Here is a 27,882-nt window from a genome sequence, read left to right as displayed (position 1 = left end):
TACCTTTGGAGTGATTTGGGTTTATTTTGTTTGGTTAAGTCTGATAATTTAGGGCGAGGATTCAGGAAATTGAGGACGACAGGGCAACCCTAGCTAAATATACAACATTCATTCATTCATTCATTCACCAATAGTGTCATTGTTCGGACAGTAGGCTAGTACCAACCACCCCCTCCTGGTCTAACACATTTGCCTGAAGCTCATTTGCTATCAAGGAGAGAAAAAAGTTGGATGTCTTGCTCCATCTAGTGGTTCCTCTATGCAATGAAGTTAATTTAGGATAGATATAAAATTACACTGGACAACTGCATAGAAGAGAAAGCACTTGCTGAGTGAATATGGAGAATAGAGAGAGAGAAGGTCACTTAAACCCTGCGTTCATCCCCGTGTCCAGCTGTGTTCACCTCATGAACATGCTCCATGGCCAGTTCAAAATGGGTCTTTCATAACGGAAAGGGTAAGTCTGATCATGCATTATTTTGACTTCATTTAATCTTTTAGTCGCCAAAAAGAAGGACTGCTAGAGAAAATGAATTGCAAAAGAAAGTGAATGAATGATTGAACCGAAGAATCCGACACAGAAAATGATAAAGACAGCATGACCTACAGCATTTTGTTTCCTGATTATTTGGCTGTTTTTTTGTTGTGTTTTACTCCTGTATGTTCAGTGCACTTACACACTCACATTATTCTCTACATTTCTCCTCTTTAGCTTGCTTCTTTAGCATTGTTTATTATATTGTCGGCTCCTTGGTTTTGTTCTTCTTTTGTAAGTTGCTTTGGATAAAAGGATCTCCTAAATGCATAAATGTACATGTGAGACAATCAGTAGAATTCAAATCTGACAAGGTCATGCCGGCTTGACTTCCTCCTATACTACTATCAATTACCAAAAACACTGAAGCTTGATGCCTTTTTCAAGGGTACGAGGACAAAACAAGGGAGTGGTCCTGTCCCAGTAGACCATAACAATGCAACATTGATCACACGCATTGATTTCCAGCTGTTTCATTTCGATCGCTGTCCATACTGCAGGACACGCTCCCCTCAGCCAGGATAGAAGTTTGTGTATGCAGCACAAACCCAACACACAATCAGCTGTTTCTTTTGGGACGCCAGGATCTCTGCGACCCGAATGCATTTCAGACTGGACAAAAGCCACTCGTGGCTCCATAAATCACGGATGAAGCAATCTGAGACGTGTTGGAGTCGCCTGACCTCTTGATGTCTGTGTCAGCACATATGCAAATGCTTATTTATACCGGGGGATTTGGCAGGAGAGAGGTACTGCGGCAGCTCAGGTGATGACTGGGGCTTTTATGTTCGCAACCGGTCTGGAGTAAGAAACATTTTGTTTTGTTAAAGAGGCGGGTGATTAATGTGTGTTGGGCTGGGGTTTTGCTGAACGTTCGCCGCTGTCTCTCTCTCTCTCTCTCTCTCTCTCTCTCTCTCTCTCTCTCTCTAGGGCTCAGCTGGCATGGAGCCTCTCAGCCTGCAGGTGCTGGTGGTTGTAACATGGAGCTTCCTGGGCTTCCAGTGGCTGTTCCATAGAGGTAGCCCTTGGGTGTCTCAGCACCTCTCCAAAGGCTTCCTCGGGCTCAGCCCTACACAAAGGACGGAGTGGAACTCCAGGTGTCAGATTTTATCTTCTAAATGCATGTTTTTATATAGCGAATTTGACTAAAGTTGGAAGGTCTCTCTTTTTCCTCAAAGGACCGTCTCAACAGTGCACGCCCTGGTTGTGGGACTTTTCTGCCTCTACATATATATCTTTGATGAACCTATCCAGAAAGACCCAGTCTGGTGAGGATTTATAGATCTAATCCATTACAAATGTGGTGGCACAACTTCTTATGCAACATTGTTTCTGTCCAAACAGTACAGTCTGAACTTGAACACTCAAACCTCTAAGAATTTGTGATTACAGGGGAGATGCCACACTGGTGAAACTAAATGTGGCCATTACCTCAGGCTACCTCATCTCTGGTGAGTGAAGGGTTAATGATGTGATGCTATATCTATTCATTTATGCAAAAATAGATAGAAAAATGCAGTTCATAATGATTTAAATACATTTCTTCTATGATGAGCATTGTTCAATTTCTGAATTTTAATTTATTAACTTTTATTATTATTTTTTAGAAAAACAAATTGTTTAACAAAACTGCTTAATTGGTTTTTAATATTTAATAAAAAAAAATAATGTAGGCTAAAAAAAAAATTGTCCGTAACATTTTTTTTAAATGTATTTTAAAAAGCGCATTTGTGATATACATATGTGCAATTTATATTCGATTATTGAATACACCTTAGCACATTTTTAATTTCTGAATTAAAACAATTTTGATAATTTTGGGGGGCATTATGTAAAAAAAATGTCTTGATATAATAAAGAAAAAAGTGAAAAGAAACCCGTATTTAGTACTTTTATTATTTCTTATAGGAAAAAATATTTTAACAAATGTTTTACTTTTTAAAATATTTTTTCACTTAATTAATGATAGCCTATACGGTATTTGTAAAAATTACTTTTTACTTTGAAAAAATATATATTTTTAGGAATAATGATTAATATTACATTAATGTATTGAAGGTGTATGGAAAATATGTTTCTGCTTTTTACTTGATGTTACTCTCGCAAAGAACATTCTCTGTTCCTCTTCAGATCTCCTGCTCATGTTTACTTCATGGGAGTCAATTGGAGAGAAATACTTTGTCATACATCATTTTGCTGCTCTCTATGCATACTACTATGTGCTGGTAAGTTGTGTTTCCAGCCGGTCTGCTCTGGTGTCTCTAACTTCCACAAGACTTCCAATGCCATTTTGTGCTTTTTCTTTTTCTGTAGAGTCAAGGGATATTGCCTTACTTTGCTAATTTCCGTCTGCTCTCAGAATTCTCCACCCCCTTTGTCAACCAGCGGTGAGTAATATGTAAAAATATAGATGTAAAACCATACAATGAAGCACATTTTCTAATTGCATTTTTTTAACGTCTTCCAGTTGGTTTTTTCACATGTTGGGCTACCACAAACTTTCCAAACCGAGTTTGGTTAATGGTGTTGCCATGGCATTTGCATTCTTCTTGGTGAGGATCGCAGTCATTCCAGGCTACTACAGCCATATGTACTCGGTCTTTGGCACAGATGACTTCTACAAGTTACCTCTGGGAGGCCGCAGTGCCTGGGTTATTTCTAGCGTGTCTTTGGATGTTATGAACCTCATGTGGATGCGCAGAATCATCCGTGGATGTCTCAAAGTCCTTCACTCAGCCTGGTCGAGAAAAGCAGGAACTGAGATGGAAACTAGAAAGACAGACTGACATGACATGGAGATACAAACAGAAACTGAATACATCAGCACACAAACCATCCATCTAGTATCATGTCCTATGCTGGAGTGCATATGTTTGTATTACTTCCTGCTGCTGTAATGCCGTGACAGCAGTTTTGAGTTTCAAACCAACAAATCGAGAGCTTAGAAAGCCAGTCGTTGTATTAATGATGACTTACATGATGTCATCTTCAAATATGGACTCAACTGGAGGAATTAAATCACAAACGCTCTTTCAGTTTAAAAAAATCAGGTGATTAAGTGGCAAGAGTCTGATCAAATATACAATCAGGACAATAGTTGTGGTTGCACTATTTATTATAAAGCTGCTATTAAGATCAACCAACTTGCCTTTATCAATGCAATCAACAAAGCGACAGCACATCTGAACTTCCACAAGGATTCACAGTGTGTGTCTGTAGACCACGATAAACAACTTTTTGACTACAATATGGATAAGGTTATATATAGAGAGAAATATATGACATTATAAATGTATAGTGGAAATGTGGGTTACATGTATAGGTGAAAGTTCCTGGTTTTGCAGGATTTGTACTCGAGAAACCATGCATGTCTGCGTATAATTATTGCATATATGGAGAGTATTATGTATGTCTGGAATGGAAAACATCAGGTGGGACTATGTTATATAATATGTGTTTCTATAACGTGATGCAGCCATGTATAAGCTTTTTGTAGTATGTGGCTTGCCAGTTGGATTTGGAATAATAATGACAATTATGTAAGCTTCAATAAGATAAGGCTTTTCAGGTTATTTATCATTATTTACTTCACCGTTAGGTAGGCCTATGCGGTTAAACATCAGCAATGATATGACTTGAAAAAGGTAGGCCTATATGAGCTATTCCAACTGGAATGAATTTCTATTAGCCTATACTGTGATGTCAAAAATGCTCATGTAATGGACTGGATGTGTGTTTCTGTGGTGTGACAATGAATAAACTGCTCAGTTTTACACTTTACAGTGTGAGGTCACATGAGTACATTTAGCCAATTTTATTATGTTAGTTATTACAAAACTGTATAATTCACTTAGAAACATGCAGTGTTGCTCACGAGTGGTGTTTTGCTTGTTACTCTCAAAATCTCAAATCTTTTAAGTAAGCAAATAATTGGTGTGACTGACTTGTTCAACCGAGTTCCTCTCTTTTAAAACTCTAAAAAAGTAACGTGTTTCGGTCATAAACAACTTAGTGTTTAACTGAAGGCATATTTTAGTGATAGGATTTTACAATATTTGAGATCCATAACTTACCACAGCAAAAACCTTTTCTTTTTAAAATGCTCTTTTGAAATGCTCTCCCCATGAAACAATTGATGGAATTGATGGTTCAGAATATTCAGTGAGTAAAATAATATAATAAAAATGATTATTACCATTTTAAAATAATTGTATTTTTAAACTAGATCGTCATTTAAATAAAATAAAAATACAAACTCCAATCCTCTAGGGGGCAGTATGCATCTGGATGCCCATGCGTGCCACACACACGGCGTGATGCAATGACCCAGAGCATCTTGGGATATGAGGCATATTTTTGGTGAACGACATTGACAGTAGAGGTGTGAGGTAAGTGTTACTGTTATATAGCGGTTAGTATTTTATCAGAGATATTTTGCGCATGTACAGTAGTTTTAACAGTGTAATTTGAACAATACGAGCTGTTAATGCCGCCACCTGGACAGACTAGTACATGCTTTTATCTTATGCATGTGTAACTTGTTACATACCGTTCTATAAGAGAGGAGTCTTGTATAACATTTGTTGCACAACTTCCCAAAAGCATAAGTTTGTAGTAAATTCTGCAGATATCAATAACATTTGATCTTGAAGTCCACGGACTGGGATAGAGAAAGGAAGACACGTGTAAAGATTTTCAATGTTTATTCATAGTGACACAGCAGCCAATCAGATGTACAGTTTGACAACTATAAGGCAAAAACACTTTATATCTCTTCTTAATTTCTAATGTAGATACTCCCCAGTGTACTTTGGCTTGATATGTGGGAATACTAGTAATATATGTTGTTATTTCTTGTATGTTGAATTTGCATCAATCATAATATTATTAATAAAAACTATATTAAAAAAATGAAGACAAGGTATGTTCTCAAAAGTCTCTGATTCACAAAATCCTGCATGTATCAAGCAAGAACACAATAGTTGAGTTCAGATGTTATTAAAGCATTTTATGCATGCATGCCATGTACTGTATATATAGCCTAACAGCAGTAATATGCTAAATGTAAAGACTTACTGTGTTATTTTGTCTTTTTTTGTCTGTGAAGCTGATGGGAGACACTATGTCCAGCCCTACAGGCACCGTGAAGGCAGAGGGCATCATGGTGCCACCAAAGGGCTGTCCGATGCATCAAGATGTTATTAAAAGTGAGAAGGTTACTCCAGTACTTCAGCAATTATAATAATCAGTTATCTAGAAAAATCCAGGGGTTTTTTTTGTGTGTGTTTTTTTTACATGTACAGCAGGGCTGCAGCAACTAACAATTATTTTCTTAATCGATTAATTTGTCCATTATATACTCGACTAATCGGAAGAAAAAAATCTAACAAAGACTCCTTATTTAAAAATAATAATTGTAGGCAATATAGCGAACGTATCTATAGGCTCTAGGCTGTGCCATAAATTATGTGCATGATTATCATCCACCAGTCACGTCACTTTAACAATGCATTTCTATGACAAAATGCATTCTAACATTATTAATATTTTTAATTTAGCTTTAACTTCTACTTTAAAAAGTAGATGGTAAACAATCATTTGTTTTGTGTGTTTAGAACGTAGTTTATATTTTAACCCGTTTTTCCATGCACAGCGCACAGACAATAAATCATTAATTAAATTTGCTGTAGATTATTTTCATTATCGATTATGATCGATTGTATTGATCAGTTGTTGCAGCCCTTATATACAGAATTACAGAATACACAGGTTTAATCTCAATGTTCTCCTCAGTTTTCCTTCTTAACATCCCCAACAGGTGCCCCTCCGCCAGAATGTCCAATGCATCAGGTGTCTGCTCCTGCTAGCGATCAGCTAGAGAAAGCACCCGATGTACCAACACATCAGGCCAGGGCTTATGAATTTGTAGAGTGCCCTATGAGAGCTGCTGACGGGGCTAAACCCACATTGTCTGACATTAATCCAGCAAACATGGTACTTTGCCCCTTTGAAATTGGTTACCTGGATGTTTAGATGTACTGAGACTCCTTTCTACCATTCAGCCTTATTTATTTTCTGTTCTCTATAGATGCCACCACCTAACCAGCAACCTACACCTGGTCAACCGTTCCCCCTGTCTGTTAAAAGAGAGGAATCTACCATCCCTCGTGGTGGATCTGAGCAGAACTGGGTTTATCCCTCAGAGCAGATGTTCTGGAATGCCATGCTGAGAAAAGGGTGAGTTCCCGAGGGAGGAAAAAGCAATGTGCATCTAATTAGCATAATCACCTTCATTGCTTATGACTCAAACTTCCACCAGGTGGCGCTGGAACAAAGATGATATCAAAGAAAAAGATATGACAAACATCATCAGGATTCACAACCAGAATAATGAGCAAGCCTGGCAGGAAATCCTGAGATGGGAAAAGCTCCATTCCAAGTAGGTCACATGTTAAAGGCAGCTGTGTATCCTCAGATGTCTCAGAGTAGAAGATTCCTGATGTTCTGCTGTTGTTCTCCACAGAGAATGCCCATGTGGACCTTCTCTTCTAAGGTTTGGTGGCAAAGCAAAAGACTTTTCACCCAGAGCCAGATTTCGCCACTGGATGGGGTAAGTAACGGTATCCCTTAAAGGATTAGTTCACTTTTTAAAAAACTTTTGCTGATAATTTACTCACCCCCATGTCATCCAAGATGTCCATGTCTTTCTTTCTTCAGTCGAAAAGAAATTAAGGTTTTTGATGAAAACATTCCAGGATTTTTCTCCATATAATGGTTTTCAATGGTAGCCAAACGGTTCAAGGTCTAAATGACCGTTTCAGTTCAGCTTCAAAGGGCTTTAAACGATACCAGACGATGAATAAGGGTCTTATCTAGAGAAACGATCTGTCATTTCAAAAATAAATAAAAAAGTTAAATTGTTATAGGCACAAATGCTCGCCTTGCGAACTCTCCTGTTCGAACTCGTACATCAAAATGAACGAATCTTTTTTAGAGTCATTGACTCGTTCATCAAAATGAACGAATCTTTTTTAGAGTAATTGACTCGAAAAAAGATTTGTTCATTTTGATGAACGAGTTCGAACAGGAGAGTTCGCAAGGCGAGCATTTGTGCCTATAACACTTTAACTTTTTTATTTATTTTTGAAATGACCGATCGTTTCGCTAGATAAGACCCTTATTCATCGTCTGGTATCGTTTAAAGCCCTTTGAAGCTGAACTGAAACGGTCATTTAGACCTTGAACCGTTTGGCTACCATTGAAGTGCATTATATGGAGAAAAATCCTGGAATGTTTTCATCAAAAACATTAATTTCTTTTCGACTGAAGAAAGAAAGACATGGACATCTTGGATGACATGGGGGTGAGTAAATTATCAGCAAAAGTTTTTTTAAAAGTGAACTAATCCTTTAAAACTGGTGTCCGGGGACTCCCATGGGGCCACAAGGGAGTGCTGGGGGACAGTGGAGAAGTTTCGAGAAAAGCAATGTGTACAAAAATAAATTAAATTAAAATAAATAAATGTGATTTTAAAAGAATATAAATAAGTTATTATTTAAATGAATATCAAAAACATTTCAATAAAATAAATATAATACTAAATGTATACATTTGATTAATTAATTTAAATTAAAAAATAGGAAAAGCAGTGTAAAAAAAAAAATGATAAAAATATGATTTAACTAAATAAATTGATTCAAATAAAAATATATTAAATGAAATTTGATTTAAATAAATAAATAATCAATTAATACATTTAATTCAAAATAACTTGATAAAAATAACTTGCATATAGTAGGTAGTTCAGTACTACAGTGAGTAGAAAAAGAATACATTGACTAAATATTTTACACATGTATAATATATATATATTTTTTAAACTTTATACATGAAAATATATAGCTGCCTTTTACATTTTAGGATGGAAATTCCTCGCAGAAAGATGATCATTGGGGGTCTGTGGCATCTAAAAGATTGAAAATCCCTGCCTTAATAAAATTGATTTGATATTTTTGCTTGAATGCTTCTCTCTCTCTCTCTCTCTCTCTCTCTCTCTCTCTCTCTCTCTCTCTCTCTCTCTCTCTCTCTCTCTCTCTCTCTCTCTCTCTCTCTCTCTCTCTCTCTCTCTCTCTCTCTCTCTCTCTCTCTCTCTCTCTCTCTCTCTCTCTCTCTCTCTCTCTCTCTCTCTCTCTCTCTCTCTCTCTCTCAAAAAAACCCCATCTGTGATCATCTTCAGGAAAATTTCAATGTCATCGTCAGATATAATAAGGTTCTTTTGGTCCTGTGTTGTAGGCATGAGCTACCGTTTGACAGGCATGACTGGATTATTGACCGGTGTGGAAAAGATGTCAGATATGTGATAGACTACTACGATGGAGGCCAGGTGTCTAAGCATACTATCCTTGACGTGCGTCCTGCCTTCGATTCCTTAGGAGCTGTTTGGGACCGTATGAAAGTGGCCTGGTGGCGTTGGACCGCCACATGAATATTCTCCACACTGAGTCTTGTGTGATCTATAGGATATAAAGGAACTCATATTTATATAATGTTTTTTTTTTTTTTTTTTTTTTGCAAATAGAATCAGATTGACCTTCTTAGGCATTCTGGCATGCAAATATTCTGTTTTATGAATAATAAATCCAGCTACTGTGTAAATACTCTGATACATACTTTTTAGTTTTTCTTCATTTACTGCTGTTTTCTTGCTTATCAACTGTATTTATTTCTGCCATAAAGTCAGTTGTTAAAGGAATCTATTATAATGTTCATTAAAATGCTCTCTTGCAGTGTTTTTTTTTATTTGCTACTGACATGATGTTCAAAACAAAATATGAAGGTGAAATATTTCAATCTACAGAACAAATATAAAATACTTTGTTTAGATGCTGTCAAACAAGAGGATCGTTTATAGGCATACTGGTGTACAATGGTGTACAATTTCATTTTCTTTAGATATTATCATTTGTATGAGCATTCTAGGGATTGCAATTTTGTGCAACGCTGTTTTACAATAAAACGACCTATTAACAAGTATTTATTAGCAGTTTCAATCTACGTATAACTATGTTGAAAATTATAACATTATGTCAGTCGGAACTGGTTTTCTGTTCTAGTGTTTCTACACGGAATATGACCGTGTACCTACACAATCCGGACGTAACCGTTAGCGATCTACACACGTTAATAATTCATAATGTGGCATTTCGCACGGGTGCAAACATGTCAAAAGAAGCGTTTGATGAAATGTCAGTTTTATCCTCCATATACTGCGAGCAGGGCGAATTCGAGGTATTAGAAGAGTCACGTGAGTTCTTCTGAATGCATTTTAGTATTACTGTAACTTAATTACCCGTGTTTTTTCTTTTCTTTATTGAACACAAAATGTAATGATGACCATAGTGGTAACCCCTGTTTCCACCAAATACCATAGTTAATAATAATAATAATAATGTTGTTTTTGCAGTAAAGCTGATTAAAATAATACTGAAAGATTCAGAAAGCCAGGCTCTGATACAGTTTGAAAGAGATCCACATTCATTATTATAATGGATTAACAGTAGCAATAATAACTGTTGTAACTATAGTCTTTTGATATGAAATAAGTTTGCACCATGAATTTTGAATCAGTTAAATGGGTTTAGAACTTTTCTTATTGATAAATAGATCATTATCCACACAATAAATGTTAAGATATTAACACAAATTCACCAATAAATAGAATGAGATACAGAATTATATGTTGTTTCACAAAAATGAATTAAATTCACAAAGAATAAAAAAAAAAAAAAAATTAAATTAGGTGGACTCCGCCCACCATCTATTCAAGCCAGGCTGATCAATTGTAGCACTATCCAAAAATTGTAAAATATCTTTTATTTGCTAATCTCATTTTATTTATTTGATTTTTTTTGTTAAAATCCTAACATTTATGTTGTGGATCTCATTCTATTTATCTGTGAATAAGTTTAATTTTTGTTAATATCATTACTTTTATTTGTGGATCATTGTCTATTTATCTGAACATACAAACTCTACGAATACAACATAATTGCAATTTCATTTTTAAATGCAGCTGAGAGGGGAATCGTGTACCGCATACACACACTGACAGAGAGGGACAACGAGAAGACTCCGCTAGGCCTTATTTTCCACATCTCTCCCAGCTACCCCCACACTCCTCCAGATATCAGCATCAGTTCCAGCCACTTATCGAGGAAAGAGTGTCATGACCTGAGACAGCAATTACTGGACACAGCACGATCACTTCCACCAGAGCCCATGATCCATGGCTTAATGCTGTGGCTTCAGGAAAACTTCTCTGACTTGATCAAAACATCAAGCTGCCATTCAGCAGAGGTCAGAGCAGAAACGACTGAAGAAACATGGACCGCTTTACTACATTTAGATCACATGAGATCCAAAGCAAAATACACAAAACTGATTGAAAAATGGGCTTCAGAGCTGCGTCTCACTGGAAGACTCTTTACGGGCAAACCGATATTGATTCTGCTGCAAGGAACGAAGGAAAATATTAAAGTATGACTCTAAAATCATAGTATGAACATTTATTGTCATTTTCCCAGACATTTGATTCAATAACATATTATACATTAATACCGTGTTCTGGACATCTTTATAGCATATACTTTCCTGACTTTTCCTTTCCTGACTCCTGACTAACTAGAGTTTTTATTGGATTTGGTTTGTGTCATTTGTGTATGTATTCTTGTGACGTAAGAATATACATTCTAAACTGACTCTCTATAGGAATACATACACCTTCAGAAGACTGTAAAAGTGGATGTTGATTCTTCAGGGAAACGCTGCAAGGAAAAGATGATGAGCGTCCTTTGTGAGATTCCACAACCAGAGGAGAGGAGAATGTAAGCATATACAATGCATACACTTTTGTGTGATATATTGCTAACTATATATACTTCACTGGCCATTGTTTAAATATCACAGCTGGCTTTTTCATTATTTAGGATGTCTACATTTGAAGTGAAAGACGTTTTATCACTTGATGACCTCAAAAGGGAGTTTGATCTTGTTGGACTAACTGAGCTTTATGACCAGTTTGTGCCCTCATTCATCTGACAGGACAGCTGCTGTGTAACACACACTCTCTCCACTGGGTGGGGCCGCACTCAACAACTCTGATGGATTCCCATAATAAAAAACGTCATGTAATTTTCTTTAATAGCTTATAATGCAAAATATGCTGTTTTATAATATTCCCAGTTAAACTGTTTATAACTATATGTCAGTGCCAGGTCTAAAATACAGGACATGTATCCTTACGGAGTTGGACTGGTAAAAATGTTCATAAATTGCAGGAAATTGTAAACACAAGATCAAAACAACATCAAAATAAAAAAGGGTAGTGAAACTATTTACTGTTGTCATCCCTGAAGTGTTACGTACATAATTAATTTAAACTTAAATTATATTAACCCTTTTATGCATGAATAATGATAACCACAGTCAGAGTTTTTATGACTCTCAGGGCATGAAAAAGCAGATTCAAACTTTTTTTCCTTCTTTTTTTTTTTTTACCCATATTTTACATTGATTTTCAGATGTCCACTTGAGTGGACAGTATGCGTTCATGTTTTTAACTGAAGAGATACTGTATTAAACATAATACAGTAATAGCACTTAATACTGTGTAACAAACCAATGAATAAAATCATGTGAAAACTATCAAATATATACAAAAAATGATATAATACAGCTTCAATTATTGCAAACGCAATTGAGTTTGTTCCTTTTCATTCAGCAGACAGAGAAGAAATTGATAAATGTTGGACTTTTTGCGTGTCTTTTGATATCGGAACACGAGGATGTGATTCCATCAAAGATCTGGTGGAGGTACAACTCTGTTGAAAATGCTGATGCTTCCTCCAGTCTACCAGAGTACGTCGATTTACCCTTATTTCTGATTATACCTGATTATGTTCAAAATTTACAAATTTAGCTCTTCTCTCTTGAAAAACAGACTGAAATCTACATTGATCTATTGATGTTTTCACACTTTGGAAAAATGAGCGATCAGGTGTTTTCAAATCTCATCTGAAATGTGCAGTGTTGGGAGTAACACATTAGAAGAGTAACGTTACATTACGTAATCAGATTACTTTTTGGATGTTACGAGTAAAGTAACATTACAAATAACATGCATTATGTAATCAGATTACTTTTTTTAAGTTTCGAGTTAAGTAACACATTACAAGTAACATGCATTATGTAATCAGATTACTTTTTTAATGTTACGAGTAAAGTAACACATTAAAAGTAACATTCATTATGTAATCAGATTACTTTTTGGATGTTACGAGTAAAGTAACATTACAAATAACATGCATTATGTAATCAGATTACTTTTTTAAGTTTCGAGTTAAGTAACACATTACAAGTAACATGCATTATGTAATCAGATTACTTTTTTAATGTTACAAGTAAAGTAACACATTAAAAGTAACATTCATTATGTAATCAGATTACTTTTTGGATGTTACGAGTAAAGTAACATTACAAATAACATGCATTATGTAATCAGATTACTTTTTTAAGTTTCGAGTTAAGTAACACATTACAAGTAACATGCATTATGTAATCAGATTACTTTTTTAATGTTACGAGTAAAGTAACACATTACAAGTAACATTCATTATGTAATCAGATTACTTTTTGGACGTTACGAGTAAAGTAACATTACAAATAATATTCAGTATGTAATCAGATTACTTTTTTAGTTCGAGTTAAGTAACACATTACAAGTAACATGCATTATGTAATCAGATTACTTTTTTAATGTTACGAGTAAAGTAACTTTACAAGTAATATGCATTACATAATCAGTTTACTTTTTTGATCCCACGAGTAAAGTGACATTACAAGTAACATGCATTATGTAATCAGATTACTTTTTTGCTGTTACGAGAAATAATTGGATTACATTTATATAGCATTTTTCACGGCACTCAAAGCGCTTTACATGGAAAGGGGGAATCTCCTCAACCACCACCAATGTGCAGCATCCACAGATGATGCGACAGCAGTCATAGTGCATCAGAACGCCCACCACACACCAGTAAAGTAACAAAGTACAAGTAACATGCATTACGTAATCAGATTTTTTTATGTTACGAGTAAAGTAACACATTACAAGTAACATGCATTACATAATCAGATTATGTTTTGATGTTACGAGTAAAGTAACACATTACAAGTAACATGCATTACGTAATCAGATTATGTTTTGATGTTACGAGTAAAGTAACACTACAAGTAACATGCATTACATAATCAGATTATGTTTTGATGTTACGAGTAAAGTAACACATTACAAGTAACATGCATTACGTAATCAGATTACTATTTTGACGTAACTGCAAATTACAATCTAATAACATAATTACATTTATTTACAGCTAAAAAATGACTGCAGATGAAGTATTTTCAAGAAAAACATAATAGTATGAATTGTAGCTGAAATATAGCTAGTGATGCATGATGTCCAAGTTAGTGGACAGATGATTAATCAGAATTTCCTCCTAATCTAAAATCAATACTTGGCAAAGTTTAACAATGATGACATGAAAGGGTTAAACTGACTTAAAAAATCTCGAGTTTAATTCTCATATAACATTTTTTATTTGAGAAACGTGCATGAATTTAGTCACAACAGCACTCGAGCTGCATGCATTTTAGAAGTTTGTAGCAGGTGCTTTGTTTGACTTGAAGTGGTGCTGCGCAGAAGTCAAGTCGAACACACCTACTGTCAAACCTGACGATCATGTTCTCCGGTGTGATTTCACAGATGATACAAAGAGTTTCAATGGAAGAACAACTTACCATCTGTAAAAGGGGGTCACATGATCAACGTCACAAATTTACTTCTTTGATTAGTGACATACAAATCTAACTATTTATAATTCATTAGTCATAATGTTTTTATTATATTATTTTTAAATCTCATATTTTCAATGGGAGTGCACCCGAATGTAGTGACATGGGCTGCATCCGGAATCACATACTTCCCTAATATAAAGTAAGTGAAAAACAGTATGTGACAATAGAAGAATGTCCAAATTCACAGTACTCATAAAAGAGTAACTTAGGCAAAAAGCCGGATGACCTACTTCCGGCGAGATTCTGAAGTGTGCATAAGATGGACATTTTACATCCCATGAGGCCACGGGAGAGCATTTTTGAATGCCAGTAGGTCACATGATAATGACAACATAGCGAATGTAGTAGGTCCATACTATATAGAACATACATTTTTTAGCAATTAAGTAATTAATTACTGATTCAAAATATGCGGAAATTTGCGATTTCTGACGGAGCCATAGCTGGGATTTGAATCGTAATGACACAGTTAGAGCACTAGAGGGCAAACACAAGCCGTAGTTCCTGCTTCAGTTTATTTAAGGAAAAATTAATGATCTTATCTGCTACACGCCACAAGAACAAACACTATGTACAAAGTTTTCCTCTTAATGTTGAGAATAACTCAGTGTGTTTCTTTAAAACAATTAAAACAAAGTAAATCTTTGTTGAGCGGTTGATGTGAAGATGCTCTTTAAATTAAACTTGTAAATTGAATTTGGCACACTCACTGACCTTACAGACAGCGTTTGCACTTCAAACAAATTAAGACTCTTCTTTTATTTTATGCGTATTTTTCTACAGGTTAATAAGCACTCTATTTTATAAGAGATTGGTTTTTAAACATCAACTTTAATTAGGCAAAAGGTAGGAAGCAATTCTGTTTTTAGCTCTGTGTTTCATACTCCCACATACACACGTTGTATATAGCTAGCTGTCATATTATGTTTACCTTATGCACATTGTGAAGACAGCTGCTGCCTAGGAGGGTCCAGGAGCAATAGACATGAAATTTCTTTTTTTAAACATAATTAACAAGGCTTAATGAAAATCACCTCCTCGCCCTTTACAATGATCCACTCTGAACTATAAATTCACCTTGCCTGACCTTTTCCCTGACATGTTCTTACAAAACAACACTGCTTGTTAAATGTCATCCACTCAGTGGCATTTACTTGTATAAAACGGGGCTTTGATCCAGAGGAGAAGCACACTTTCCTACCTTTACTAGGCCACGAGGCCACGCTAGCCGACCCCTTGCGCCTGCTACCTGTTGAACATTTTAATTACGCCCCATTAAAATGTACAAAGGTTAGATTGAACCTAAAATTTATTGCCCAAATGACATTTTAATTTGGCAAATTAACGCTACATCAATGACATTTGTTCCTTGCTTTTCCTGATCCAACTAAAAGCGGCGATCTGGAATTCCATCCGACTGCTGAAGATTGCCTAAATCAATGCAGAAGCACGACTGAGACGAACCGCGGCGGCCCACCGTGTCCAACTCTATCCAGGTCGATGCAACTCTGGCACAAGATTGCCCTCGACTGCCAGATCTGTTGTCACCCAAACCTTACGATTAGCCTCAGTCTGAAGGATCATGCAAGTTTAATTCCAAACGATACGTAATCACAGCAACAGATAAGAGGTCATTCCTCATCATACAGCATATGCTTTAATTTATTGTCAAGTCACCTTATATGGTAATGCTTTATACAATTTCAAAGCAGTTTCAAAGCAGCTTTACAGTGATAACAGAAAAAGATGCACTTCGGCTGTTGTTCAGCTAAAGTCAGTTCAGTGTTGATTCAGTTCCGTTATAAAGATCATCAACTATTAAATTAGTTCAATTCGACTATAAAGCAGCTCTGCGGTAGTGATTTCATCATCCAGCTCAGTTCAGTTCTCATCAAATAGTGTCAGTGCAGTCAGATCAATAATATTGTTGAATATTAAGTGTCCCTAACTAAGCAAGCTAGAGGCAAAAAGGAACCCAAACTCCATTGGTGACAGAATGGAGAAACCATGCAGGCTCAGTCGGGGGGCCAGTTCTGGGGCCAATGAAAGAACATGGCGTGATTATGATTCAGGCTCCATCGCAAGTCAGAATTATGATCTGGATCGGTTGCATTTAAATATTCATCCACTTCCTTGGATCACATCCAGATCTGTGCTGATAGCTTGTCGTGTCGACAAGGCCTTCACAGGGGATTGTCTAGTAGATACGGTCTCTGCTTACATTCAGAGCTGCGTTTTGATCGTGTCTAGGTGCAGGTCCACCATCTGATCTGAACTGACTATGGATAAAATATTAGGATCAAATAATGGAGATTGGATCAAATATTACCATTTTTAAATGAATGGAAATAATGTAGTTTTCTTTCATAATAATATTAGCCTATAATTAAGTAAAACACTTGTAGTGATTGAAAAATAACCCCCGCAACTTTTATTTAATTATTTACCATGTCCTCAGGTGCAACTTTTAACAAAACTGACAATTAAATACTCCAGGTGTTTCTTCGTTGTTTTCTTTCATTTTTCCTCCCAAACAAAGGTTTTCTTGAGAACATTGTTTTATGTACTAAATATTTAACAAAAGTCTGATCCTTAATGATGTCATCCTCTTGGAAGTGACATCAATCTTGATGGGGAGGAAAACAACAACACAAACATGAGTGAGTATTGACAATTCATTTAGTGATGTTTTGTTAATTATATCTGCTGTTTTTTCTTAGTTCTGCAAGTATTCCACCCTTGCATCAACAGAAAGTGGTGGGATATAAGAAATTTTTCAAAAGAAGCTTGAAGATATCAAAATCAACTTCTCTAAGCCAACTCCCAGCCCCTCAATGAACAATGGCTAATTTTAGCTCTGTAGGCCTACTTTTCTTACAATTTTGTATAAGTTATAATAAGTTATTTTAAGTGCCTGAGCTTGACCAGAGCATATTTTTGTCCTCCTTTATAAATACGTTTTTTAAGTAGCCTAACAGAGTTGAAACGGTAACAGAAATGACCCGTAAGCTTTAAAGTAGATATTATAAAAGACAACTAAATAGATCAGGCTTAGGGTCAAATTCTCATGTTGATAATCATTTTGGACTCATGTTAATGCTCTGATCCCGTCTGGTTGCAGAGGTGCACATCTGTCTTTACCTGGCATTAGCTGTTGGATTCTCCATTATTGAGCTCATATTCCCAATTATCATAATGGCTGAGATGCACGGGCTTGTTTGCATGCAGAGACACACTCCTGAATAATGTGGCGCGTGAATGCAAGCCCCCTTTTTAATTAAACTAGAGGATGTTTTTTAGGTGAGAGATAAACCTGCTGTTAATTAAGTAAAAAAAGAAAAAAAAAGAAGGAAGACAGAAATGAGAATCTCGGATGTGGAGCGAACACACAGGGAGGCTAAACGCAGGGTAATTTGAGGAATAGCTGGTGTCTGGGCAATTGTAATTAGTTTGGGCTGGGTTAAGACATTTGGGTAAATATTTAAATGTTGAATGTATCGAGAGGAATCATTATTTCATAACATGTTATTTTGTTTTGTGTTTTTGCTTGAGACCGTTTTCTTATATTGCTCCTTCCTTACGGTGATACAGGTGGAAATTGTCAATTAAAATGTTGTGAGCGCGTGTGTGAGGCGTTCCTAAACAGCAGAGGGCGCTGTTGTGCTGTTGATTGCACGCAGATCTCACGAGCGTGATTTGTCTCAGTCAGTCTAGCATTTGACACGGTGACAGACAGCTGGATTATGTTTAACACTCCGGAAGTAAAAGTGAAATAAAATTCCTGCTAAGCCTTTAAACGTTTGCAACCATACACAAGTCCTGTGACCGCCAGTTCGAGCCAGATAAATGTGTAAAATCCTAAAAGTACATGTGTCAGTCAGGTTATGTGATTTTTGTGCTTCTGTGTGTGGCTTCTTCACTCTCCATGTCTCTCTGCTCTTGTGATTAACTGCTAACCTTCTCAAATGCAGTGACGTGTGTGGAAATCACAGAGTCCTGACAAGCCATGCAGTGGAGACTCCAGATGGGCCCCGAGCAAACGTCCCCTTTGGGCTCCGGTGGCGTACCTATGTCTGTGTGCAGGGAATTCAATTAAATCCTTAAATCTCTCCCTCTTCCTGGAAGGTAGACTTGAGGACAAGTCACCTGACAGGGCTAATGTCAGTAGAGAACCTCTGTCCCTGGCTGGCGAAATTTCATTTGATTGAAAACTGCTTGTTATGTAGGTTTTCATTGTACAAGTTTATTGTGAATCTGGCATGACTTGCTGAAGCACTGTAATGTGTTTGACTGAAAGGTCTGTCCTCTTTACTTGTATTTTAGCAGGATGTTTTTCTGTTCGAAGTACCAACTTCAATTGCGTGGCAGTCGTGTGGAGCATCCTGGGTTTAAGAGCCTCGCTCAAGGTCACAGTGGAGATCAGAATAGCCTTTCTGTCAATAATTCTCCAGTTCAATGGTCATGTACTTGTTAAATCTGTGAGAATTAAACTATTTGTTTCACAGAGCTTTAATAAGACATCACCAGTAGTCACATTTGACCAGACCTTTGATATTTCTCCCATTTATATAGCCTATGTACAGTGACTATTAGTTTTTTTTACATGCCATTTAGGGGCTGGTTTATCAGAGAAAAAGTAATAAAATGATAGTCTAGGTGTGAAGAAACTACATTTAAAGATAATAATAAGAAATGTTTCTTGAGCACCAAATCATCAAATTATAATGAATTCAGAAGGAGTATGTGACATTATATTTAAATATAATTATTTTAAAATAAAAACTTTTCCTAAATTGTTATAATTACATAATATTAATCAAATAAATTCAGCCTTAATGAGCATAATAGACTCCCCCCAAACAACATTAAAAAAAAATATTTTAAAAACAATGTAAACACTGCACTTCTGATGCACCATGACTTCTGGAAACTGTGTATAAGTCAGCCAATCAAATGGAAACTGCAGGCTTTCAGATAGTGTTCGCCAGTTTTGTGTGAAACAAGCATCAGATGGTCAGTAAACAGGCTGGTGTGTACGGTCTCTCATACTATAATATACCTGAAACTATTTACTATTTACTACACTATTTACCCTCCATCTGTCCAACTGTGCAGTACACAAATATCCGGCCATTTAGAGGAGTGTCCTTCTTCTAACACTGATGAGGATCTGGATGCTCTGCTGGACAGTGCAGATGGTCACATCGGATGCCTGTGGCTCTCTACACATCATGTCTGCTGGGTGATTATAGGCATTACAGCAGAGGTCAAAGCCTGAATGAGCTCCCGAAGAGGCCCAGGTTAAAAAAGTGCATGCTCTTTGGGGCTTCCACTCGATTGAGACTTGAGGTGAAATAAGGCGGAGCCCCAGAGCTACAAACACCTATTACGTAATTGCCATGGAACAATGGTAATTCAAAGGTGTTTACCAGTCGGAGTAAACTTTTCCAGTTTCGAGCTCCCAAAGCAAACTTCGTTTTGGCCTCATTTTGTTTGAAATTACATCACACCAGACCAGTTCGTTCTTCAAGTATATTGGGGCCTTTTGCGTATGAGTATAGCCGAAGCCGAATCCACAGTCTTTCAAAGTATACTCATTTGATAGTGTGCGCGAACACAGGCACTTAGCACGTGCACTAGAAAGTTTCATCCTCGTCCAGTGCGCTATTTCTCTCCAGAAGTCATCACAGATAAAACATGTCATTGTACTCGTTTAAACTACAGTTGCATTTTTTTATCCCCTCACACAAAGCGCTCGTCAACGTGGGCATCTATTGTTGTCGCCGCCCCCAGTAGTTTGTTATTGTTGTTCTGTCACATCAGTTTCGTTTTCGACTGTGCAACAATGGGCCTGGGCAGTGTTGCCACCTTGTGGACAAACTATTTAGTGCAAAAACACCTGTGTTACTCTTGTCGGCATTGGTCGGTGCCTGGTTTCACTGACTGAACATGTTCCATTGATGTTTGTCAGTACAAGGAAGTGTCTGAGAAGTGATGTGTTCGCCATTGGTCGGTGTTTGTCTGCGCAGTGTGAATTAACTTTAAACTAAACCCTAAAACAACTTTTTTTAGTTAATGATCTGTAAGACTGGGGCTTTATTAATGCTGTTGATTAATTAAAGTACATTTTTTGACATTTGGGTATAAAGTGTTTTAATTTGACAATATATGGTGTAAAAATGTCTGAGTGCTGACCTCTTCAGGTTGAACGGTGGCTACTGCTGTTGAATTTTTTTATTGGATGTTGTGGTACTGCGTGACATGAGCAGGTACCAGCTCACCACGCCCTTGCCTACAGAGAGATGCAGGTCTAAGGTGCACGCCCCTCCACTGGGCTCTGCCCACTTTTTCAGCATTTTTCAAATATTGCCAGTGGGTGGAGTCAGGCTCTGACCAGGGGTTGAGTTACCGCCTTTCCACTGCACACGACATTTGGACACTGTCGGAATTCAAAGTTCAAATTTTGTATGCATCGAAAGCTCAAATCGAATCTGAAAATTCCGCAGATGGTTGGCACCTGTGCGACTCTCCATAGCAAATAAATGACTTCCGGTCCATCGGCTGTCATTTGTCGTGTGCAGTGGACAGGCGGCTTAAAGGTGAACTAAGTAACTTTTTTACCTTAAAGGAGAACTCCGGCGCAAAATGAACCTTTGGTCTAATAAAACATTGGTACCTAGTCAACCGTTCTCTGAGATTTGTTTTAATGATAATCGAATGTAAAGAGTTTTATCTCTAAAAACTGTTTAGCGTATAACGCTAGTAATGGGGGCATTTAATAAGTAAAAAGAAATCGCTAGTTTATACCACTAACAAGACTCAAAATAGCCCCACACGAACACAGTAACATAATGAGGGTCCCTACATGCAAAACGAAGCATTGAGAACTTTGTAAGTGTACAGACCGTTTAATAAGAAGATAAAGATAAAGACAGTCCACTTCGTGTATACCATAGACAGTAAAAGAAATGGACAGAGCGACCCCATTGATTTCAACAGAGAAGACTTGAAGCCCGATTATTGCACTTCCTGTCTGATGTCTGAGCGACGGCGCAGGCTCAAACTGAGCGTGACGACAGTCTGGCAGTTGAAAATCTTATAGTAGCTGTGCCAAGATAAATCTGAAATCACCTAATTCCTCAAAAACGTTGTTGAAATATTTTGTCCCATTGCTTTTATAGACTCTCTATTTATGGGCTTCTACCTTGACTTTGTGCCTCCATGTCCTCCCGATTGCCTCATATACAGTTAAAGATTGCCTGCGAGCTTCTCCTCCTGTCCCTCCAAAAAAAATACCGACTTTATTCAACAATTTCTTCTCTTCCATGTCAGTCTCTGTCTTGACACCGTTCATGTTGTAAACACACTGCAGCCTGTCCGGGTTCTTCCTAACGCCGGCTCAGTATTGGCCGGATCCAGTTTTTTTTTCATGGACTATTTTAACAATGTCTTTACTACCTTTCTGGGCCTTCAAAGTGGTAACAATGTTGCTGCCAAGGGGGATGAGGGGTCAGAAAGCTCTCTGATTTCATCAAAAATATCTTCATTTGTGTTCCGAAGATGAACGAAGGTCTTACGGGTTTGGAACAACATGAGCGTGAGTAATTACTGACAGAAATTTCATTTTTGGGTGAACTAACCCTTTAAGAGCTCAAAGGGCTGTGGTCACAGCAAGAGCGCGGCTATAGCGATGTGCATTTCCTACTCGTGAGCGGTGATGATGACTGAACGGGACCTTCTCTCCATGTTCTTCTGATGAGACTGATCATCATCGATGAGCGCAGACACATTTCCAAACAGAGCTTTCCCCTCCACGTCTCCACGCACAGGTCGGCGTACGCGTCTCACAATAGCATCATTAAATCAGACGGGTTTAGTTTACTAGTGTGCGGCATTCTCCTAAAATGCTGTTTGTTAGCTCTGCATGGTGTGCGGGGGATGGTGTGAAAGTTTTCCTTCTGCCAAGTGCAAATAGGCAGTTTTGTCCGATATTTTCTGTTGGCAGGGTGTAAACAAAAAGCCGATCCACGCTCCACAAGTTGTTAGGGGTGAGCGCCGGAAGTTTGTAGTTTTGTAAAATGTCATTCTCCGGCTTGGAAACAATTTGGGGAAAATTATGCTGGCTGCGGCTGACTCATCCTGCTGGAAAACAAGTGAGAAAACATATTTGCCGATGCCCTTGAAGATGACGATGTGTGCTGCCTAATTGCTGGGAAGAGGATAATTGAGCCACCTGCCAGCTTAATGGCACATTTTCACATGTGTCACCTCATCTCTTTGAGATGCTCAAATACACACAAATTTGTCAGCATGCTGAAATTGCATAGCAGGCAGAACTTAAATAACTGCATACTGTGATCAGAAACAATTACTTTTCGTTCCTGTGCCAGGGTCATTGTGGGAATGCGACGACTTTGATTCCTTTCTATCTGGCAGAATTCTGTGTGTTGGATTTAACGCGCCATCAGACTGGAATACGCCCTGCCCCGCAAATGATTAACACTAACAAACTCCTCAAATCATTATTGTTTCATTATTATCATAAACAGTTTTCACTTCACTTGAGACCTGGACAAGATTGAGCCACATCCAACACAGATGCAACTGACATGTGGAATTTACTCTTTTCTGTAAAGTCTATTTAAACGGTTGTAAAAGCTGTAGCTTTTTATATAAAAAATTTAAATACCTATTATTATTATTTTAAATACTTGGAAACATGTTAACATTATATAAAGCTAAACAAAATCTTTTTATGAGTTAGGAAAGTGACATTCCTCCACTGTAGTTCATTACGGTTTGAGATTTGAACCTTTTGGGAATAGAAACTGTTGACTTTTTGAATAAGACCACTTTCTCCATAGAGAGTGTAATATATTAAATGCAAATACCACATGAAGGTGACTCACTGAGAGTAAATTTCACAGGTGGCAAATTAAAGAAAAAACACACCATTTTCATTTTTTTTTCCCACAACGCCTTTTATGAAATAAAGCTCTCAAAACTTTTCTCTCATACAACTTTTCATTTGGCTTGGATGCTTGAACTCCCTTCCGTGACTGAATTACGTGATGTCACTGCAAGTACAGCAACAATACCATTACAGACATACCTGACAGCTGTTCATTATGTCCAGCCCTTTACGGACAGGCCCAAAACGCATGCAGCGCTTTCGTTGACAGCGTCACACTGTATACGCGCAATGCAAATGTGCTTTTCTCATTACTCATAATGAGTTGGACCCCATGACCTCAGCATCTTTTGAATATTGAATATCCCACAACAGACTGCAGTGTCCATTAATGCTGGATCTGGCTCGTACTGTAGGTGACAGAGCGCACGTGTAGATTTGAATAACAGATGAGAAGTGAGGAACAGATGATGCTCTTTCACTTTCTGGTGTGCTCGGGAGTTTTTTTGGCCGACTGGGAGAGACGAATTTGAATCTGAAAACAGGTAGCACAGACGTCTGGAGGCGTTAACCACATGTTTGACTAAAGCGCTGATGCATACCTAAATTTTAATCATCAGCTACAAACATCCCCCTAGATTTAATTCCGCCTTTATAAGGAGAAAACCTAAGTGATTAACTGGTTTATTCAAGGACCATATAAACGAGGCAAATTATGCCAGCAATTGTCTCAAATAAGACTTCTTGTACACATGATATAGTGACAAATCCTTTTTGTTTGATTGTTTTACAGATTTGACTTGCCGTACTTAAATTCTTAAGAACAAATACTAACGTATCGGTTGAAGGATTATCTGAAAATTAGATGTATTAATTGTGAGATTTGTTATACTGGGAGATAAGACACATTTGTATTTTAAGACCAGTGTCTTTATTATGTAAAATAGTAGATAACTCATTTATCTTCATGTCGTTTTGGTGGATATTAACTGTATTTTTCATAAACCCAACCTGCATTGATTTGGCAAACTGCTTTTGAGGTTAAAAATGCAACTCAAATGGAGTGATCTCATGGTTAAGGATCTGGTTTAGTCTGAAAAAAGGTGATTTAGGAATAAAACCATTACTGAGATTACATTCCTGCTCTATCACCGTTGTGCCTCTGAGCAAGGCACTTCCTTCCACTTCCAGTTCCTCCGAGGGGACTGTCCCTGCAATTAGTGTACTGCAAATTACTTCAGATGAAAGCATCAGCCAAATGGCAAGTGTTTCGGTCTGACCAGGCCATGACTGTCACAACCTTCTCCCCCCACTTTCTTTGAGAAGCACCTACAACAATACAAGCTTTCTTTCAACAACACCAATTTGTGGTTCAGCTGAGTCGACTTTGTCTGTTTGAAAAGATGTTTTTCTTTTCTTTTTTTACTTCCAAGCACTGGTAATCCTTTAGACAGCTCTTTACTGATACATAGATAGATAGATAGATAGATAGATAGATAGATAGATAGATAGATAGATAGATAGATAGATAGATAGATAGATAGATAGATAGATAGATAGATAGATAGATAGATAGATAGATAGATAGATAGATAGATTTTTTGTTATGCGCAGCTTGTCATTAATGTACGGCTCTGTAAACGCTGCTCCACCTGAAACCACTGTGAGTTTGAGTCACTTATAACTTGCATTTTAAAACGAGTGCAACACGAGTCAAATATCTTTCCAAACATGAGAAGCATTTATGAACATCTTGTCCAATAAAAAACTCACTTCATAACGACAGTTGAGCATCCTTCTGTGAGATGATGCCCATGGGGATTTCCTGGAATGACGTGTGTTATCGTACTTCTGCGGCGGGGCATATTTGGCATGTCTGAGTGAGAGCGCCCTCTGGCGTTCAGATGAAGCAGCATTTACTACCGATCAGCCGTGCTGCACTGACAAGCTGCGCATAAAATAATCGCAGCCTTTGCCAAATCGCGTGTGCGGTTTCATTGCGATTAATCGTGCAGCCCTAATAGACAGACAGACAGATGGATGGATAGATAGATAGATCAACCCGATCTCACGGTAATTCGTACGAATTTTAAGTGGTGGCTAATTCGTACAAATTTATACAATCTCACTCGTACGAATTCGTACGATTTTTGCTAAATCGTACATATTTTACGAGTTGCCCAATCCGTATGAATTCATACGAATGACCTACTCCTGACCCCGCCCCTAAACCTACCCATCACTTGGGTTTAAACAAATCGTACGAATTAGCCACCTTTTAATCACTCGTACGAATTGGTCGTGAGTTAGATAGATAGATAGATAGATATAGATAGATAGATAGATAGATAGATAGATAGATAGATAGATAGATAGATTTTAGATAGCCACATTTAACATGAACAGGTTCATCTCACTCTGTTGCCTGCCAGATATACTTGTATGATGTTTTCATTAGCCACTGACCAGCACACCTCCACATCGCAACCCAGCCTAGATGCGAGAGCGAGACACTGATCAGACCAGGAGCACTGTGGGTAATGAAATCTGTGGCTTGAGAGTTAATTAGCTGAGCTGACCCTTAAATCATGTCACCACAAGAACAGTCACATCTCAGAGAGCGCCGTGTTTTGTAACTAAAATTACCGCTGTGCGCAGTTTGCGCTTATTCAAGAGATGCGACCTGCATATTCAGTGAGATTAATCTAAATACACCACACCCCTAAAATGAATTACTCATAATTAGCCTGGAATGACATCCGAGCATGTACACCGAGTTCGTTTAAGGAAGTCCAACACATTAATTTCAGTATTTAGACATATTTTATGATATAATGGCTTGTGTGATATATAATAGCCATTGTTTATGGTTGCATGACGAGATGCTTCTGTCTCCTGATGGGGGGCTGGAGCACTGAATCACACACGCTGTCTCCTTGGGGGTACACACAGGATTTTATTCGATCATTCGTTCTTTCTACCTCTTTGTCTTGCGTGAGCTTTACAGTCAAAGTGAGACCCGCTGTAATTATTCCAGTCCATCACGGGTCTGTGATAGCTGATCTTTTTTTATAGTTTTAATATAATTTACAGGCTTTAAAGCACACCCACAGGTGGCATATGTTAGATCTTGACTGTTGCAATCAAGCAGCGTGACATGTTGTGATTTAACAAGCTGTGGGAGGCTTGCGGGGAAAGGAGACAGAGAGGGAGGAAGAAATAAAAATGGATGTGAAAAATGGTGAGAAACGCTCGCTGTCAGACACCTTTGAGGAGCCGCTTGACGGGAACTGTACAGGACTCTGTTGCATCTGTCTTCGTGAACATACATTATTTAAACAATAGGTTCATCTTTATTTTGTGTGTTTTTGTTATATACTGTCATATTTTGATCATTCTGAATAGAGGGGACTGGGCTAGTTGTCACACATTTTACTTTACTGAATAGCCTATTTCTCACGGTGGACTCTTTTAAAGTGAATTTCTGTAAACACAAAAATGTAACTTACTCTTGAATATAAAAAGTGAACAACTGAACATGTTGTTAATAAAGTAAGTTGTTACACTTCTGCTTATGCTATTTGCTATCAACACTGTCCCGTCAGCTGATCTGCTCCAGCTGAGCCGCATTAGCTGCACTGTAAAAAAATTGCTGTAATTATGCAGCTGTTTGCCAGTAACTTACTGTAGATTTAAATTGATGTATATTTACTGGCAACAGTTTGTTCAAAGTTAAATGAACATTAAACATTAACAAGTCTTTGTCTTTACAGAATAAAATTATAAAATAACAATCTAATGCAAAGCATTCTGGGAACCAGAAATCTTCATCAACCTTTTTCTGTTTTTTTCCTTCAGATTTTGGTTCCCATAATGCTTTGCATGAGGCTGTTATTTTAGTTTTATTCTGTAAAGATAAAGACTTGTTAATGTTTAATGTTCATTTAACTTTGAACAAACTGTTGCCAGTAAATAACATCAATTTAAAACTACAGTAAGTTACTGGCAACCAGCTGCCAGTAATACTGTAATTTCTACAGATTTATTTTACAGTGTGGTTAACTCCCCTCGCTGCTCAATGGCCAAGCTCAAACAAGGCGCCCTATTTAAAGCTCATTCACCTTGCTCATACATGCTTGCTGCTCGCTTCTGCTGGCTCGCTGCTCGCTTCTGCTGCCCGCCACCTCCCCAGCTCCTCCTTATGCATAACGTGGCATTTGCTATGTCATGTTGCCTGCTCTGTTCACAGGGGGATATTTTAGCTCTCACAGTCTAAAACTGTGTGAGCGTTCCCTAATGCTGCTGCTGTCGTCCTCTGACTCTCTGCTATTTCATGGTGCTCATGAAAGGTCAGAGGACTCCCTGAACAGAGCCATACCGCCAAATTTCAATTCAGGAACATCAACCTGTTTGCAATCTATTCAAATAATTCTTAATTATTTTGTCTGTGTGTTCTTGACTTAATGGACCTGACAGAAATAAAATAAAATCTAAGGTAAAAATACCAGCATAGTTGTATTTC

General features: G+C 37.5%; 3 protein-coding genes across 5 annotated transcripts; all 3 read left to right on the top strand.

Moving 5' to 3' along the window:
- Window positions 1-200: 200 nt before the first annotated feature.
- Window positions 201-3,979, top strand: si:dkey-10f21.4 (Transmembrane protein 56-B-like). 3 transcript variants are annotated; one of them, XM_056256989.1, is made up of 7 exons: window positions 201-457; window positions 1,466-1,632; window positions 1,714-1,803; window positions 1,928-1,986; window positions 2,666-2,760; window positions 2,849-2,922; window positions 3,003-3,979. In XM_056256989.1, the coding sequence occupies exons 2-7, from the start codon at window positions 1,478-1,480 to the stop codon at window positions 3,319-3,321; spliced, it is 792 nt and encodes a 263-aa protein (XP_056112964.1). In that variant the 5' UTR covers window positions 201-457; window positions 1,466-1,477; the 3' UTR covers window positions 3,322-3,979. The 3 variants fall into 3 exon arrangements, with proteins under 3 accessions (XP_056112964.1, XP_056112963.1, XP_056112962.1); XM_056256988.1 differs by lacking the exon at window positions 201-457 and adding an exon at window positions 829-1,301; XM_056256987.1 differs by lacking the exon at window positions 201-457 and adding an exon at window positions 829-1,339.
- An 838-nt stretch (window positions 3,980-4,817) lies between these two features.
- Window positions 4,818-9,036, top strand: LOC130089591 (holocytochrome c-type synthase). The gene is made up of 7 exons (XM_056256986.1): window positions 4,818-4,923; window positions 5,643-5,742; window positions 6,354-6,529; window positions 6,624-6,772; window positions 6,855-6,974; window positions 7,059-7,145; window positions 8,828-9,036. The coding sequence occupies exons 2-7, from the start codon at window positions 5,646-5,648 to the stop codon at window positions 9,018-9,020; spliced, it is 822 nt and encodes a 273-aa protein (XP_056112961.1). The 5' UTR covers window positions 4,818-4,923; window positions 5,643-5,645; the 3' UTR covers window positions 9,021-9,036.
- Window positions 9,037-9,686: 650 nt separating this feature from the next.
- rwdd3 (RWD domain containing 3) lies at window positions 9,687-11,927 on the top strand. The gene is made up of 4 exons (XM_056256990.1): window positions 9,687-9,839; window positions 10,608-11,071; window positions 11,303-11,418; window positions 11,521-11,927. Exons 1-4 carry the CDS (start codon window positions 9,755-9,757, stop codon window positions 11,630-11,632), a joined length of 777 nt encoding a protein of 258 aa, XP_056112965.1. The 5' UTR covers window positions 9,687-9,754; the 3' UTR covers window positions 11,633-11,927.
- The last annotated feature ends 15,955 nt before the right edge of the window (window positions 11,928-27,882 follow it).

This window comes from Rhinichthys klamathensis, unplaced genomic scaffold (assembly GCF_029890125.1).
Source record: "Rhinichthys klamathensis goyatoka isolate OS25496 unplaced genomic scaffold, OSU_Roscu_1.1 h1tg000134l_1, whole genome shotgun sequence".
Lineage (NCBI taxonomy): Eukaryota > Metazoa > Chordata > Actinopteri > Cypriniformes > Leuciscidae > Rhinichthys > Rhinichthys klamathensis.
This window is presented reverse-complemented; position numbering and strand designations above follow the sequence as displayed.

Bases quoted from the DNA above. Each gene is read 5' to 3' on its own strand.
- si:dkey-10f21.4 (XM_056256989.1), top strand. From the start codon at position 1,478: ATGGAGCCTCTCAGCCTGCAGGTGCTGGTGGTTGTAACATGGAGCTTC. The intron at 1,633-1,713 runs GTGTCAGATTTT...TTTTCCTCAAAG, and splicing joins AGGACGGAGTGGAACTCCAG to GACCGTCTCAACAGTGCACG. The intron at 1,804-1,927 runs GTGAGGATTTAT...TTGTGATTACAG, and splicing joins ATCCAGAAAGACCCAGTCTG to GGGAGATGCCACACTGGTGA.
- rwdd3 (XM_056256990.1), top strand. From the start codon at position 9,755: ATGTCAAAAGAAGCGTTTGATGAAATGTCAGTTTTATCCTCCATATAC. The intron at 9,840-10,607 runs GTGAGTTCTTCT...TTTTAAATGCAG, and splicing joins CGAGGTATTAGAAGAGTCAC to CTGAGAGGGGAATCGTGTAC. The intron at 11,419-11,520 runs GTAAGCATATAC...TTCATTATTTAG, and splicing joins CAACCAGAGGAGAGGAGAAT to GATGTCTACATTTGAAGTGA.
- LOC130089591 (XM_056256986.1), top strand. From the start codon at position 5,646: ATGGGAGACACTATGTCCAGCCCTACAGGCACCGTGAAGGCAGAGGGC. The intron at 5,743-6,353 runs GTGAGAAGGTTA...CATCCCCAACAG, and splicing joins GCATCAAGATGTTATTAAAA to GTGCCCCTCCGCCAGAATGT. The intron at 6,975-7,058 runs GTAGGTCACATG...TGTTCTCCACAG, and splicing joins TGGGAAAAGCTCCATTCCAA to AGAATGCCCATGTGGACCTT.